The 16,423-nt window shown below is 38.0% G+C and overlaps 4 protein-coding genes across 5 annotated transcripts; all 4 read right to left on the bottom strand.

The window, feature by feature from the left end:
- Nucleotides 1-163: 163 nt before the first annotated feature.
- Nucleotides 164-3,971, bottom strand: bpgm (2,3-bisphosphoglycerate mutase). The gene is made up of 3 exons (XM_008410995.3): nt 3,850-3,971; nt 2,639-3,247; nt 164-1,674 (listed from the first exon to the last, which is right to left on the bottom strand). The coding sequence occupies exons 2-3, from the start codon at nt 3,237-3,239 to the stop codon at nt 1,499-1,501; spliced, it is 777 nt and encodes a 258-aa protein (XP_008409217.1). The 5' UTR covers nt 3,240-3,247; nt 3,850-3,971; the 3' UTR covers nt 164-1,498.
- Nucleotides 3,972-5,042: 1,071 nt separating this feature from the next.
- Nucleotides 5,043-9,038, bottom strand: LOC103465822 (troponin I, slow skeletal muscle-like). Of its 2 annotated transcripts, XM_081607893.1 has the most exons (7): nt 8,697-9,038; nt 8,380-8,421; nt 7,950-7,994; nt 7,722-7,853; nt 6,819-6,908; nt 6,019-6,192; nt 5,043-5,826 (listed from the first exon to the last, which is right to left on the bottom strand). In XM_081607893.1, exons 4-7 carry the CDS (start codon nt 7,830-7,832, stop codon nt 5,740-5,742), a joined length of 462 nt encoding a protein of 153 aa, XP_081464019.1. In that variant the 5' UTR covers nt 7,833-7,853; nt 7,950-7,994; nt 8,380-8,421; nt 8,697-9,038; the 3' UTR covers nt 5,043-5,739. The 2 variants fall into 2 exon arrangements, with proteins under 2 accessions (XP_081464019.1, XP_081464018.1); XM_081607892.1 differs by lacking the exons at nt 8,380-8,421; nt 8,697-9,038 and adding an exon at nt 8,274-8,321.
- Nucleotides 9,039-9,506: 468 nt separating this feature from the next.
- Nucleotides 9,507-11,910, bottom strand: LOC103465821 (troponin I, slow skeletal muscle-like). Its single transcript, XM_008410991.3, has 5 exons — nt 11,785-11,910; nt 11,227-11,358; nt 11,023-11,112; nt 10,210-10,383; nt 9,507-10,121 (listed from the first exon to the last, which is right to left on the bottom strand). Exons 1-5 carry the CDS (start codon nt 11,848-11,850, stop codon nt 10,032-10,034), a joined length of 552 nt encoding a protein of 183 aa, XP_008409213.2. The 5' UTR covers nt 11,851-11,910; the 3' UTR covers nt 9,507-10,031.
- A 2,832-nt stretch (nt 11,911-14,742) lies between these two features.
- On the bottom strand, nt 14,743-16,423 carry LOC103465820 (troponin I, slow skeletal muscle-like). Its single transcript, XM_081607895.1, has 5 exons — nt 16,296-16,423; nt 16,070-16,201; nt 15,874-15,963; nt 15,491-15,664; nt 14,743-15,184 (listed from the first exon to the last, which is right to left on the bottom strand). The coding sequence occupies exons 2-5, from the start codon at nt 16,172-16,174 to the stop codon at nt 15,098-15,100; spliced, it is 456 nt and encodes a 151-aa protein (XP_081464021.1). The 5' UTR covers nt 16,175-16,201; nt 16,296-16,423; the 3' UTR covers nt 14,743-15,097.

Consider the following 16,423-nt stretch of genomic DNA (forward strand, 5'->3'; position numbering starts at 1 on the left):
TCTTCGCATAATAACTCGTCACATTCGTTGTTCCAAACGTCAAACCTGTTGCATGACTTTGCGTCCAAAAAGTTGTGACAGACATATAAAGAATGAGCCTGTGAAGACTTCCTTTGTGCGTCGGAAAAACTGGTTTACACGGAAATGATTGCACTGGTCTGGGTTTGTGTGTTGTACCCCACAGCCGTTTATTGCCTCCAGGCTTCTGTAAGCGACCGGAACCCAACAAATGAACGACACAAACGATCAAATTGTTTTCTGATCTGTTTCCAGTATCATTTGCCTCACCATAAATTAAATATATTCCTGACGTGACAAAGCTCAGCAAAAAAACATACAAAAAAATAAGATAAAAACACAAATATACATGAACAAAAATTAGAACTTTTATATTACATGGCAATCTTTCATCCAGTAACATCTGTAGGATTAAAATTAGCTGAAACTACAAACATCAGTGCTGCCGACACTCAAGTATTTGCACATCGATGACTCGTCTGTTTTCCTTCTTGTGACAAAGCAGTTCAGGGAAACAAAGTAACAGTGATGGTGAAACACAACATGAAAATACAGGTATTGCACAAATTACATCCACACACAAGCGATATTGGACAGCATAAAATAAACAGAGTTCTGCTTTATGACAATGAGTATGCACACTTTGTACAGTCACTCATACTTTTGACTTGAAAACTTTTTTTTTTTTTTAATCTTAACGATGCTTACATTAACCAATTTTTATATTTGCACAAAATAAGACTTACTTTTATCAATTGGCACATTCAGCAAGGTAACTTAAATTTGAAAACCTTACTAAAAATGCAGATCACAAGCAGTTCATACCAACGTATTAGTGAAATAAAGCAATACACATTTTGTTCTGTACCAGAAGTAACCACACTGTATAAACCACTGTGCAATTCAAATGTACGATTATTTCATACAAATGTGGTATTGTAATGGCATATTTTAACAATATATTGAGCGTTATTTAATAAATAAGCAGACTAAGCTCTGTAACAGAAAGCAGGTTAAATACCAAAAACACAGGTTTAAAAAAGAAGGAAACGAGTCCTACTTTAAAAGACTAATATGACTTTCACTGATTTTTTTCCCCCCTTCATTACTCTCTGTAGAAAAGCATAAGTAAATAAATTAAGGTCAACAAATGGGCAGCTAAGACAAGGAGCACAGTTTTACCCTCAACATTTACACACAAAACACAGTCCAGCAGCTTGCTAAAACATTTAGAGTACACATTGTTTTCCTGATCTCCGACATTTCCAGTGTATCTTGCTTAAGCCAACAATCACACATTGTTGCAAGTGTAACACTGACACCTAGGAACCTCTCAACTGCAATGAGTTGTTGTTATTGGCTAATATTGCAATACAGAATAATTCAAGTCTGTTTAAGATTGTAGCTTTTCGCCGGATGTAATAATCCAGGCAGCAGGCGGTATGTGTGTGTGTGTGTGTGTGCGTGCGTGTGCACGTGGTCAAGTGGCTTGTTTAGCCTTGCCCTGGTCCTCCACCTTTTTAATGGCGGCCTGAATCTTGGCCTGGTCTCCCAGCAGCTGGCGAGGTTTCACTGGTTTGAGGTTCTCGTCCAGCTCTAGCTGCACAGGCACTCCGGTGGGTAGAGTCACGCCGGCGATGTCTTCGTCCGATACACCTGTTGAAAAGAAGTCAAATTAATTGAAATGATTCATGTGGTAAATAGCTGTCGGTTCGCAGTTAATCTACCGTATTTTCCGTACTACAAGGCGCACCGGATTATAAGGCGCACCTTCAATGAATTGCCCATTTTAAAACTTCATAAACCCGTCTAAAGTGGGAGGTGGAGGCGTCTCCTGTGCCTTGAGAAGAACAATTACACTCCTTTTTACTTCCTCTGACATTTTGTCGCATTTCAACCAGAAATCTTTTCATGGACGTTTCTGGTCCATGAAACCAGAAACGTGCAGATGCAGCTTTGTTTTGACCAAAACAACATTTGAAATTCAAAGGCTCAGATGAGCTCAAACTTGAACTTTTTGGTTTGCGTTGAGAGTAATCTAACAATGCATATCTCCCTGAACACCCGATCTCTAGCGTGACACGTGGCAGTGGCAGTATTATTTTGTGGGAATACTTCAGCCAGGGGGAAGAAGCTACCCCGGGACAATCCTGGAAGATAACCAGTGATAGGCTGCACAGGAAAACATGACAAAAAAAAAAAAAGTTAATTTTGCACAATACGTGGAATCTCCTCACATCCATTTGCATGAGTTCAATTAATATTCTTGCTTACTAATAATGCAAAAATATTTTTGGAAAGGTAAGGTCCTGTAAAAATTCATGATGATTACGAATATTGAAGCTGATGAATGAGACATGCCCCCTCCTCAGACCTGGACGCTTACCAATGTAGTAAAAGGTCAGCATGGATTTCTCATTACACTTAAATGTAACATAAACTTGCTGACCTTTCTGCACAAGTTCAAGCTTCCATTTTTGGACCTGAAATGTTTCATGTACTTCCTTGTTCAGTGACTCTGATGAGAAACAGTGATCTTTAAATAAAATGATTTCACTACATCTATAAAAAGAAAAAGAAAAAAGAAAAAAAAAGCTCAACACAGTGGCATACTGCATACCTTCCAAGTGTTTAAGGATGGCCCTGCAGCTGTTCCCATGACCAGAAATGAGGATAGTCTTGCCTTTCTGGATCTCTGGGACCACGGTGCTGTTCCAGTACGGCAGCAGCCTGTCCAGAACCTCCTTCAGGCTCTCCGCTCGGGGGAGGTTCTCCTTCGGCACGTCGCACGTGGCGTATCTGCGGTCGTTATAGATCTCCATATAGTAAGGGTGGGACTCATCAATCAGAGGCGGAGAGATGTTGTAGCTCCTTCTCCACACCTTCACCTTTTGCTCTCCGTGCTGCAGAGCCATTTCTGCCCGGTTGAGTCCGATCAGGGCTCCGTAGTGGCGTTCGTTGAGCCGCCACGACTTGACGATGGGGACCCACTCCTGGCCCATGGCCTCCAACACCAGCCACGCCGTGTGGATGGAGCGGCTGAGCAGGGAGGTGAACACCAAGTCGAACTTGTATCCCTGCTCCTTGAGAAGCCTGCCGCAGTCCCGGGCTTCCTTCACGCCTTCCTCGCTCAGCTTCTGGTCGACCCAGCTGCAGAAGCGGTTCTCCTTGTTCCAGGCGCCCTCGCCATGCCTCAGCAGAACCAGTCTGTACTTCGACATCCGAAGAACTAGAAGCAGAGGAGTCATGCACATTACTTAATGGAAACGAAACGTGCGGCTGACAACTTCTTAAAAACAGACAGGGGGATATCCTGTCAGCAGTGCCTGTGTTTCTAATTTGAAGTAGCCATTTTTTGTAATTATTATTATTGTTACAACTACTGCACTTTATTTTTTGATTGTTATATATTTCTAATGTCCATTTCTGTTCATTTGCTGCCCTTCTGGGCCAGGTCACCCGTAAGAAAGAGATCTTGAGATCTCAATGGGTTTTTATCTGGTTAAAGAAAGGTTTAATAAAATAATAACAGGTGGGTGATCTCAATTTAAAAGCAGTGAGAAATTCTTAGTCAATGCTTGATAAAAATAGAGACCTGCTGAAGGGGTCGACATCGCCTCATCAATTATCCTTATTGAGAAAGAGGATCAAAACAACAGTATCAGTCTCATCCACATTACTGATGAATGGTGAAGCTAAAAGGATGGGTGAACACCGGCACAGTTAATGCTGCACAGCCGCTCAGTAAAGCAACAAGGCCGGTGTACGCATGTAATTTCTAATCTTTACCAGAAACAGTCGAATTGTGTCAAGTAAAATGCATCACCTTACCCCGGTGGAGTTAAACACCCCGACAGAAACGCCGTCGACACTCTCGTCAATGTTGACAAGATTCGCCAGGCCACAGCAACGTCCGCTCGGTGCGTTGGTGATTAATGTGGCGGCCGTCCAATCGGAGAGCTGTATCGCCCTTTGTGGGCGTTCCCTCCGGTGTCTGTTATGCCCATATTAGGAGGGGGACAAACGGTTCAGGCAAGCTCGCTGTACGGAAAGGAGAACAGAGGGCAAGAGGAAGAGGAGGTCGCAGCTCCCGCACTGTGAACATGTTTGTTTTTGTTTCCATGAGTTAGAGGGGTAATGCGTTTCTGTAAAGATATTTACAACATTGTTTGTAGAAGTAGGAGTACAGTACATCTGTTATTATAGTTATGTCAGTACTAGTAGCGGACATGGGCGGTTCTAGCGATAATGGCGCCCTAGGCGAGACCATCCGAACAAGGAAGAAAAGCCAATGTATCCAACATTGGCTTCAGAAAAATGTAGCATGGGGGAAGAGAAAACGAGCTTTTAATTTAATATAAACACATGAACAAACATTTGTATAACATTTCAAATAAAATAGCCATGTTTATTAATGCATAAACCAATGACATGGAGAAAAGGCTGAGAAATTATGCTCAGATTCACATAAGCATTAGTCCAGAAGTTGTTGAAATCTAAAATGTTTCCAATTTCTGAACTATTTTTCTTGTTAAATCAATCTTTCAACATGTACTGAAAAAATATATTTATGAATTTTGTGACACCTGCGCCTCTTCCTCTCTTCCTTGACCGCTGGGATAGGCACCATCTGTAGGGAGGTTGGTCTTCAACAGGGACAAGGGAGCTGATCAAAGTTGCAATAAAACGGCTTAAAATAAATATTTAGTTCCAACTGAATTGAATTGAGAGCAACTTGCCACATGTCAGAGGCTCCTTAAAAGATCTTGCAATAGCCCTTTGAATTTTGTCCTGAACTAAAATTTGCTAACTAGACACCAGCCTGCATGTCACTTGCCAACTTACCCTTTAACCTACAGCAATGTTTCTTGCGGTGCTTATTAGCCACGTCATTGGAAGACAGCCACATTTCCTCTAAAAATGCAAAATCATTGACAGCAATGCGAAATGAGACTTTTTACACATTAGTGGAATAGGCTTCAAGCAAACTTCAGATTACAGTGTAGCAAAGCAGACAAAGCCAGAAACAAGGATGTGATTTATTAAGATTTTTGCAGAGAGCAAAAAAAAAAACTGGTGTTCCTACAACAATGTTGGACATATTGTTATAAAACAGTTCTAATGTGTGAATTAAAGCAGTTTTATGTAAGACTCTCTGAAAATACATTAAAGGTACTACAAATATTTTTGAGGATATACTGATATTTTGTAAGTAAATGTTCTCAATAAAAACAATAGCATTTTGATTATGTTTCACATGTACTTTTAGACATAAATCATAAGACTGGTTTATCTCAAAAATGCACAATCATTTTCCATATAATTTCAAGGGTAAGCAACTCAGTGGTTAAACATGATCAGCCATTCTTGCACAGCCTCAACTGTTATAAAAATAAATATGCACTGTCCTTTCAGTACCCCCCCCCCCCCCAAATAAAAGGAGAATAAGATTTTTAGGATAATCTTAAGACTGTTTTAAATTTATAGATGACTTTTTCTTTTTCAAGTCAATGATGATGAAGAAGACAACGAAGAGATGGGGTGAAATAGTGAGATAAAATTACTTAAATGGAGCAGAGACAGATGATACATTTATATGTACTCCACAAAAATGATCCCAAAGTTTTCATTGTCACCTTTGTCACTTACAAACCCAAACAGTGTCAGCGTTTACACTTTTCTTAATTTACAGCCGCGATTAAAGTGACGTCCATCACAAATCTACTGGGCAGCATCAAACAGCTTCTTTCTCCCCTCCATCCCAGACATGGCGTCCACGTTCTTACGCCAGTCAGTGACTTCTTCTTTCTGTGGCATCAGAGCAGAAAATTTGAATCAGTTCATCCTGATTAAACACTTGAGATGATTTTAAGGTCAGTGAAATGTGGACGTTTGCTTGCTTAACGTTGCGGCATTAGATTACATTTTTTATTAAATTCTGTATGCATTTAATGAACGAACATTCGACCTAGCATGCATGTCTACATCCTGCACTCTTACCTTTTCCTCCTCTTTCTTCACGGTCTTGAGGTTGGCCTTGAAGTCCACTGACTCTTTTACCTTCGCCCCCAGCAGGGCTCCCAGCATGGCTCCTGCAGACACCCTCACCTTCCTCAGGTTCGGTCTCTTCATCTTGCCCTTCAGCTCAAAGACCTTTTGAGACAAGTTCTGTATCTTTGTGGAAGAAAAAACCACAAACCCGTCTTTACAATTAAACACGAGGTTTTAAATTTCCGCTGTGCGTAGATCGCATGTGTTTCTTGTAGATGTATGGTTTTGGAGAAGGAAAGTCGTCTCTAGGAAGCGTGTTCAAAATTGCTTCGGAGTCTTGGTGACACCATGATGTCCCTGTTTGATGTGTTTCCATAATGGCGATGCTCTGGAGATTTTTTTTTTTTTCCTTTTTCTTGTTGCCATTTTCTGATTTCTGAAGGTTAATGAACAAGATAATGGGCCTCTTTGTCACATTATGTTTTATGTCGCAGGAAATAGATTATTATGTAAAAATTCAGATATTCTGATCAAATCAAAAATGCATTGTCCAAATTAAGAAAATGCTTGAGTTGCATTTATTTTACAACAATTATTTAGAATGTGAGTAAATTTGGCAGGGATGTTTTATTAATTAATAACAATTGTTTCCATTTTTTTTTTTTTTTTTTTACAAAAATGAATTAATAACAATATGTTAGATCTTTTGCTTATTCAATAGAAGATGAAATTATTTCAAAGCTTTTTGCACGTCTTCACCAGAACGCCCAATAAACGTGGATGTTGCCGTATTTACTGGAATCGCTCACCTCTTTCTCATTTATTGCCACTTTGCTAGCAATGTCGTAGCGCTCTTCGTCGACCCTGTCAATTTTTTGGTGGATCTCTTTGCAAAGATTCTGTGGACAGAAACATTTTTGTTTAACAGGCTCATTGAAGGACTTTAGGCTTAGAGAATATAAGTTAACTAACAACAAAATAAAGATTAAAGATGTGGAAGCTAAAGAGAGTAGATGTGAACAAATGGAGCTAAATACTGGAGCAAAACGTCTTAGCAGCTGCAAAAGATTTGAATTTGATTTGAATTTGTGCCCGAAGCTTGCCCAACCATCAGGACGATGATCATTAGCTGACAGCTAGATCTGCAATAAAATGACTCAGATCAAAACGTCTTCATATGTCAGAATGGCCCAGTCAAAGTCCAGACGTAAGACGTATTTTACTTCGCCAGTTATACACTTTTGTTTTTTCAACCTGTCGCATTGCATACTAATGAAAAGTATTATAAAATGCAGTTGTAAAGGAACAATATGTAAAAAGGTTAAAGAATGATGGGAACAATTTATGTTCTGACTTCTATTATATAATAAACTGAAACTATTTTGTGTTTATGACGTATTTACAAAATAATGTATCAAATTAAACTTAGGTTTAAGGATTTTATAATTTTTTTTATGATAAATATTTTTCTCTCCTGTGAGTTTTCAAATGAACATTTTTCAGTGATTTGGAGAAGAGCACATTTTAATCATCTATCTAAATAAAACCCATAACTTTGAAGTTTGATGACCAGGTATTAAATATGTAAGACAAAAATAGATTTGGAGCAACTGATTTATTCAAAACATTGGCAAGCTGGAATGTATGCAATTTTTCTCTACATCTTCAACCTTAAAAATCATAATATACTGAATTAAGAGTGATAGGTGTACCTGTAGTTCCTGCATGGAAAGGCCTGACAGCTGGAGGGTTGGGTGTCTTTCATCAAGGATCTTCTGTTTATCAGCTATTCTGGCTTGCTTTTCACTCTCCAGCATAGTCATTGCCTTCTTTAACAGTTTGGTCTGGAAATAAAAAAAACAAAAAAATATAGAGTTTTCTCTGCTTAATGGTTGTGGATACACTTTGGCAAAGTTGGACATTATTTATACAGGGCATACCTTCAAGAACAATCTGCGGGATGCAGAGATTTTTGGCTTAGGTTTCTGTGAGAGAATAAAACGAGATTAAGTTTACATTTTTTGAGGTGTGCATCACTTTTTGCGTGCTTCTAAAAATCTCCGTACAGTAATGGTGGAAGCATTTTTAAAGCATACTGTAAAAGCTAAACATAAAGCAAATTGTTTTCATGTACTTTCTTAATTCTCACAATGTATTTGTGGAGTTAAAGGCCCCAAGCTGTTAGGATACATTGTTTTTAGTTGCTGACATGTCTGTTAAAAAAAAAAAATCAGCATAAACCCATAGAAACCATCTGGACTCACCGAAGGGCTGTTGAGGAGAACATTTGTGTCCATAGTGCAAAGAAGAAAAATGTATTAATTGTTGTCAATAAGTGGTGAAGGATAGGATTTCTGGGGTTGAACTTACGTTCCAGACATGATAGAAGTTCCTAGTTCCTCCTTGTTATGTCTGTAAATCAGACAGATGGAGTAAAAAGCACTGGTAATTTTCTCCATATTGACTATAAACATTGGAAATTAGAAATGAACCTAAGCTTGAGGATCACTTAAAACTGCAACTAAAATGCAAACAATGAAAAATAAGAAGACGTAACCTTTAATCTTCACCCTTTTTAGGATAAAAATAGAGATATATGGAACAATATCTCTGCCACAACTACTTTAAAGATGTTTCTTTTGTCCGATACACTGTTTTGCCTTCTTTTAATAAGTAGATTTTCTTACCTTTAAAAGTGAAGTTTCAATGCTCAAGAGTTCCCTTGTGTGTGACTCAAGGGGATGAAAGAGGGCAGATATATAGATTTCAGGGCTCATGTGAGTGGCTCACTGAAATAGACTCTCCATTCTTAGACTGAATCTCTCGTACTTCACATGTCTGAGGTGTGAAGTTCTTAGAAGTTCTGAGGAGGGTTCACCTGTGATGCTTTCTTGGTTTGTCTCAAGAGGAGCAGCTGAAATCTGATAGTGCAGTTTACAGACACGCAAAAAAATAAAATTAAAAAAATATCGAAGTACATCCTCTTTAACTTTATGGGGTTTACAAATTATCTAGGAATTAAAGTGTTTTTTTTTGTTGTTATTGTTTTTTATAAAGAATTTGCCCAATTTTTTCCATTTTGGAATCTGGTACTTCTTCATAAGAAGAAATGTTTTCTAAAAGTATGTTTTTTGTTTTTTACATTTTATTTAAAGCGTTTATTTATTTTTAATTTCTGGCTTTATTATGGCTTACCTCATGGAAAAGTTTAGGAAGTATATAAGAGCAGGAAACTTGCAGATAAAAGGCAAAATTGAAGGAACGAAAAAGGCCATAATCCTTATAATGAACGTGACATTATGTATCAATCTAATTATCATTAATTTGGTTAGTGAGTGTCACTTTTCCCAACTGAATAATGTGATTTTTAGCTGTATTTAAATTTATTTTGATGCATCTGTAAGATAAATTTAAGTAGTGTGATATGTATGGTTAGATTAAAATCATCTTCAAACTCCAAATCCTTTTTAAAGTAAAAGCCCAGAAGTGACAAAGCGTGTAATTAATTAATTTATTTATTTTTATCAAGATAAGTCAAAATAAACTTGATCAAGTATGCTTTCAAAGAGGATTTCTAGATATAAATAGAAAATAACACATAATCCCCTTTTTTGTGGAGGATATGAATATACAGAAACTAACAGTAATATATTTTTTTAATTTTAGAAGCATTTTTATTGGCCAATGCTACTTTTGTAGCTGTACCACATCAAGTCAGTTTGCTACAACTGTGAACTGTTTCTAAGTAGCAAACAATATAGTTTAAAATAGTCAAACTTTACTGAACGTCCAAAGTTTCCAGAGGTGCTTAAAAGTTAAAGAGCTCTGCTTCCATCTGCTGGAACAAAGAGCACATTACTGCTGCGTCGTTGTTGATGCAACGGTAATTTCCCTAAACCTCGAGTCTTCCTGAAGTGTCTCTTTGCATTCAGCAGTACAGTGTGCGGATGATATTACGTTATAGTAGCGCCTTTTACAGAATTTGGAAATATTATGAAACAGAAAAGCTAGTGTTTTTGTCTTCAGTTGCCAGAAGCGTCAAAGAGCTTCTTCCTGCCCTCCATCCCAGACATGGCCTCCACGTTCTTACGCCAGTCAGTAACCTCCTCTTTCTGATAGAGAACAAAACAAATTGGACAAAAACATATAAAGAAAAAAAACCCAGAAAACAATATTCAGGTGGATAAAAACCAGATTCACCTTTTCTTCCTCCTTCTTGACAGTTTTGAGGTTTGCCTTGAAGTCAAACGACTCCTTGTGTTTGGAGCCCAGCAGAACGCTCAGCATCGCCTCAGCTGAGATCTTCACTCTCCGCAGGTGAGGCTTCTTGAACTTACTCTGGATCTCAGTGATCTTCAGTTTCATGTTTTCAATCTGCCCAAACGGAGCACGTGATTATATCATTCTACCTCATTACTCAAGATAATTTGCATTTTTCATAGGTGTTACTCAGTGGTGTTATTTAAGATTCACATAATGTACAGTCAAGCTGTGAGATGTCGCCATACCACCGTGATGCGGCTGCAGGATGTTTCCAGTTGAGCTTTGGACTTCAGTTATTGACTTTATTTTACATTTTTTGCTCTTTTTGCTTCCATCATGCAAAGTCTGATTTTTGAACATGATTGTGTGGTTTTCAGCTGCTGTCAAAAATGTAGGATGTAGTGACATCTTGTGGTAAAAATCTCAAATTGCAACCAAGTTGGCATAAATGGAGAGAAAAAAAAGCCACTATTTTATTTCGCCACTGTAAATTGTGTTTCAGAATATTTTATGACATTATTTAAAAGCATGTACAAAAATACTAGTGTATTTTTAAGGGCTCTAACGCACATGGATCTTCGCCTCAGCTTCACAAAGTTTCATTTCAAGTTTTACTTTAGTGTATTATCAGGCCAAAAGTAATGATTTTGGTGGCATTTTGGAGACTGAAACTTATTTTAAGGCTTGAAAATACATGGGCAAGTGAACTGACCTTCATCTTGCATTGCTGTTCTGTCTTAATGATCTCACCTCCACATCGTTTTTGGAAACTTTCAGGCCAACGTCGTAGCGCTCCTCGTCTACAACATCAATCTTGCGGTGCAATTCTTTGCACAGATCCTTTAATAAAAAAGAAAATAACACCGCGGCACATTTAATAATAGTGAGTAACTTGCCGAAAGGAGACTGGGACTAATCCGGACGTAAACGGGTTTTGTGATTGAAAAGAAATACCTGCAGTTCCTGTAAAGACAGACCAGAAAGATTCAGCGGAGGAAGTCTCTCTGCCAGCATGGCTTCTTTTTCCTTTATCTTCTGATTTTTTTCCTCCTCCAGCATTTGAGTAGCGACTGCCAAAAGTTTGATCTAAGAGTGAAAATCCATAAAAGTGCAGCATTTATCCTCTTTTTCCCCCGTTTTTTTTTTACTTGTAAGTACATACAATATTTATGACAAATGGAAAAGAGCATAGATTTCATTTTTAAAAATGTGCTTGCAATGTACACCTTTAAGAATAAAGTGTGTCTCGAGGCAATCATGAGCCTATTATTTCTCATCCTGCGGTCTGTACACTGCAGCATGCAAACTGCACTGCAGCTATTGTAGTTAGACAATTTAACATTCTTGCACAAATTGAAAATAAGCTTAGGGGATAAAATCAATTAAATAAATAGCCAAACATTTGACACAACCAAAATAATAATAATAATAATAATAATAATAATAATAATAATAATAATAATAATAATAATAATAATAACAACAACAACACAGACAACTTAAAACTCTTACTTTTAACCCCAGCTTTCTGGAGGAGGAGATCTTAGGTTTTTTCTGTAATTCACACATAAATAACATTTATTTCCACCTTCTGCTTTGCACGAAACATAAGTAAAAATGTATATAACTGATACTTACCTCTCTATGGGGACATTCATAAGAGAAATGAAACATATTATAATTTTATATTTTGCACAACACAATAACCAGTGGAAAAACACACGAGAGGAGACAGCACTTACCCGTCCGACATGGCTGACGTAAACCACCGCTCTAGAATGGGGAAAATAAATCCATTAAAATAAATACACACATTGCTGCTTCACTGCCTTATAAAACATTCTGCATGCTTTGTATGAATGAATTGTTACAAGTTAAGCGCAAGTCTAAAAACTCCTGCAAACTACAAATGCATTTGGTCGCTAAAGCAAAATTGTTTTGAATTGCAAGTCGACCAAACGTCTGGAAAGGTTTAAAGCGAATGTGCTCTGAAGAGTCAAAGCACTGCAAGTGTTAATATATGTGATGAGAGGTTCACCGTGGGCGACAAAGCAGTTAAGTGACCAGATAATCCGCAGGCATGTGAGAAGACTCTGTTCAACCAGCTGCTAATGTTAAACAATAACACTGCTGCCCGCTGAAATGGCCTGAGAGAACAAGATGCTACTCTGACGTAAAGAACCGTGACAGTCGCTGTTGGATGCTGTGAAGTAAAGAGAAATATACTCACACTGAGTCAAACAATGAAAGTACCAATAGGAACTAGGAACGCACTGCCTAGCGATCCAACCTCAAGGAGCTCCTTGTGCTTTCTGAAAACAAAACAAAACACATCTCTCTAATTTATAGTGTCTCCTCCAAAGTAGAATGGCTCACTAAAATAGAGTCGTATCTGTTTTACTACCTCTGTCCGTCCACCAACAGTGACATTTACGGGGGTTCACAACAATTTTCGAGCTGCATAAAGGCAGGGGGTGGGGGCGTCATAAAGCCCGCTCCTTGGGTTCGGATATTTGGGTATGTTTAAACACGATTTCTACCACATCTATTAGTGGAAATGGCAGCGTGTCCTTAGAGAGGGGGTCAAGGTCGGAGTCGTGACAGAGCGGGGCCAGCTGGAAACGTTTAGATGAAGATGTCAGGGAGTGGAGCAGAAGGGAAGAAGTTAGAGTTACCTCCTTCGTTTGGGCAGCGTTTTTATTTATAGGAAAACCGCATGGTTCAAGAGGTCCAGAAGTAACATGGACTACCCCAGATTATCTATTTAGTCGTCTGATGTTAATATTGACTAAATCTGGTGTTTCGTTCCCAAATGTTTCAAACTGACTCAAAGTGATCCATGTTTTTTTTTCCTTAAAATGTCTTTTTCCTTTCTCTAGCCATGCAAAGTAAAGCAGATATTTATTTATAGGTCACGTGCATTTTCCATTAGCAAATTGTGTCACCATTTCTTGTTTATATTTGCAGCTGCATATCATGGCAGTCGTCTCATAACACTTTTCTCAGGCTGCATTGAGGAAAGACAAAAGCCAAAGGTTAACTGGTTTTATTTTGGCCTGCAGAGGAACAAGGACAGGTGGTCTGTGAAGCCTGATGGTTTGTAAACTGAGCCAGTGTGATTTCAGCTTGGCTCTTGGATTCACACTAAAGGCTGCACACACCAAAGAATACACACATTCACATAACTAAGAACATTGTCTGTTAAAAATCTTTTGTGATTTTGTTGGGATTGTACGTGAAAGACAGTAACGCATGGATGCGAAGAGAAAGGATAAGGCAAATGTTGGTAAAAATGTTTACAAGTCTTAAAGGTGCAGTGTGCCTCTTTTATTTGGAGACCGCCACATAAAAATCAGTGCAACTGTGACTTGTCGGAGAACATCAGCAAACGAACAACATCACAAAGACGAAGGAACGCGGCAGAGAAGGTTTACAATACAGTTTCGCAGAACGCAAAGACGAGAGCACAACTGCAAACTGATTACAACGTTGTCGTGGCACTCAAAACGACGGAGAGGGACGGCGGAGCATGAATCAGAGCCGAGAGTCCCGTGGCTACATTATAGAGGAGCTGCAGGAATCCACAGCTTAGATGGTGGAATGTGTTTACGCTTACAATTAGTTGAGCACTCCACCAACATGATCTGTATGAAAGAATGGCAAGAGGATCAGTCAGTGGTAAATTAAAAACATTGGCATAGATGATTAAAAGGTAACACTTTATTTGAAGTGGTGTGAATAAGACTGACATGACACTGTCAGAAACATGACATAACACGTGTCATGAACATAAAGAAGTCTTTATGAATGGTTATGACAGTTGTCATGAAGCGTCATTCGGTAAATAATGACACTTTTAATTGAAAGTTGCTCTAAATGTTGCATTAAAAGTCTATTAAAAATGCCAACTTTGCATGATTTTGTAAATTATGATAATTTAATGCAAAGTTGGCATTTTTAATGGACTTTTAATCCAACATTTAGAGCAACTTTGTATTAAAAGTGTCATTATTTACCGAATGACACTTCATGACAACTGTCATAAACATTCATAAAGACGTCTTTATGTTCATGACACGTGTTATGTCATGTTTCTGACAGTGTCATGTCAGTCTTATTCACACCCCTTCAAATAAAGTGTTACCAATTAAAATTTGTCATTAGCCAAGTGTTCAATGTGGAAAGTTGATCTGGTCAGATGAGACCAAAATCAAACATTTACACTTACACATTTCATACTTAAACTATAAAAAGGTGACTTTTATAAATATAAATAGATATACTTATACACACAAATCATTACATGTAGAAAGACTCTTCTCTTCTCTTCTCTTCTGTCCTCTGTGGTCTTCTGCTGCAGTGATGTTTAGGATTTAGATAATTTGCAGGTGAACATTGTTTCTTCTTTGGCCGCACTGTTATTATCAGCCTCATAAAACAGGCATAAAAAAAGAGAACTACAGCATCAGCTTTAAGTTTTCACCAGAACATTTTATTAACTTTGTTATCCTCAGGCTTTTTAAGGTCAAGAAACGTTTGGTTTTTTTAGGGTGAACATATAAGCAGTCCAAATGTTTCACAAGTGCAAAAACCACAAAACAAAACAGTGCAATTAACCCTAATGCAAAAAAAATGAAACTTCTGCAATTACTTTCTCTTTAATAATCTAAGTAATTTTGAATATCGCATGTAAAGTCTGTCATCCATGCTGAATCCTGTCTTGTGTGTTTGCTAATTCTATGGAAGAACAATCCCTGCAAAGGTCTTCTACAATTTCTTACACTGTAAAGCTGAATTTAACATCAAAATGTCCATAATGACAAATCTACTGGTTGGCATCAAAAAGCTTCTTCCTGCCCTCCATTCCGGACATGGCTTCCACGTTCTTCCTCCAGTCTGTCACTTCCTCCTTCTGATTAGGCAAAGAACATAAAAAAAGTCTCAGCAGTTTTGAGAAATACTACACACTATACATATGTAAGTATGGACAAGAAAAATGGCTGTAAAACATTAATGATGTTTGCAATTAAGTAAAAAAGTAAGCAATAAAACAAGAATTGTGGTAAATGGGGAAAACTATTTGAATTTTTTGCCAAGTGATGTTAAATTAGAATTTGATATGTGAATATTTCTGAATAATGAACTGATTCAGTGATGGGGTGTTCTAGTTCTCTCACATAACTGTGGATGCTGTAGCCGTTGACATACGCTCATTTACCTTTTCCTCCTCTTTCTTCACAGTCTTGAGGTTGACTTTAAAGTCCACGCTCTCTTTAACCCTCGAACCCAGCAGAGCTCCCAGCATGGCGTCCGCAGAGATCTTTACTCTCTTCAGAGCGGGTCGCTTCATCTTACCCTTCAGCTCAAAGACCTTCCGATTGAGATCCTCAATCTGTGGATTCAAATGTAAAAATTCAAGTGCAAAGAACACGTTTAGTAAGATCTGCTGATATTTTCACTGAGTCTGTTGATCAGACAAACAGTAGTTCAAGTAAAAGAACTTTGCAGATCTATTCATTCATCATTAATGTGAAAAAAACCCAACAATAAATAGAATTCATTGGCACTTAAACTAGACGAAATGAAGGAATGAATCCAGACCTCCTTGATGTTTTTGACCACCTTGGCTTCGATGTCGTACCGTTCTTCATCTGCCACATCTATCTTGCAGTTCAGCTCTTTGCACAAAGTCTGGAAAGTTATGATTTCAGTTAAAGCTAGTGTCGAATTTAACCTACGCCACAGTGATTTAGCTGTTTACAAAACATCTGAATGAATCTTCCTCCAATGCGCTCACCTGGAGGTCCTGAACAGACAAACCAGACAGCTGGAGAGGAGGAACCTTCTCTGTGAGAGTAACTTCTTTCTGCTGAATCCTCTCCTCCTTGGTCTTCTCCAACATCACAGCTGCTGTTTTCAGCAGCTTGGTCTGTCAGGCAAAAAAAAAAAGAAAGAGATATCAAACAATCCCCCATTTGGGTAAAAAAAATTAATAAATAAGACTTCATAAAAAGAGACACTACCTTAAGATGTAGTCTTCGAGATGCAGAGATCTTTGATTTTCTCTTAAAGACAAAAACGAAAAAAGTAATTTTATTCTTATTTTGGTTTCATTTGAGCTGCAACAAATATATCGATTCCTTACCGGTCT

This window comes from Poecilia reticulata, chromosome 6 (assembly GCF_904066995.2).
Source record: "Poecilia reticulata chromosome 6, P_reticulata-male-v2, whole genome shotgun sequence".
Taxonomy (NCBI): Eukaryota; Metazoa; Chordata; class Actinopteri; order Cyprinodontiformes; family Poeciliidae; genus Poecilia; species Poecilia reticulata.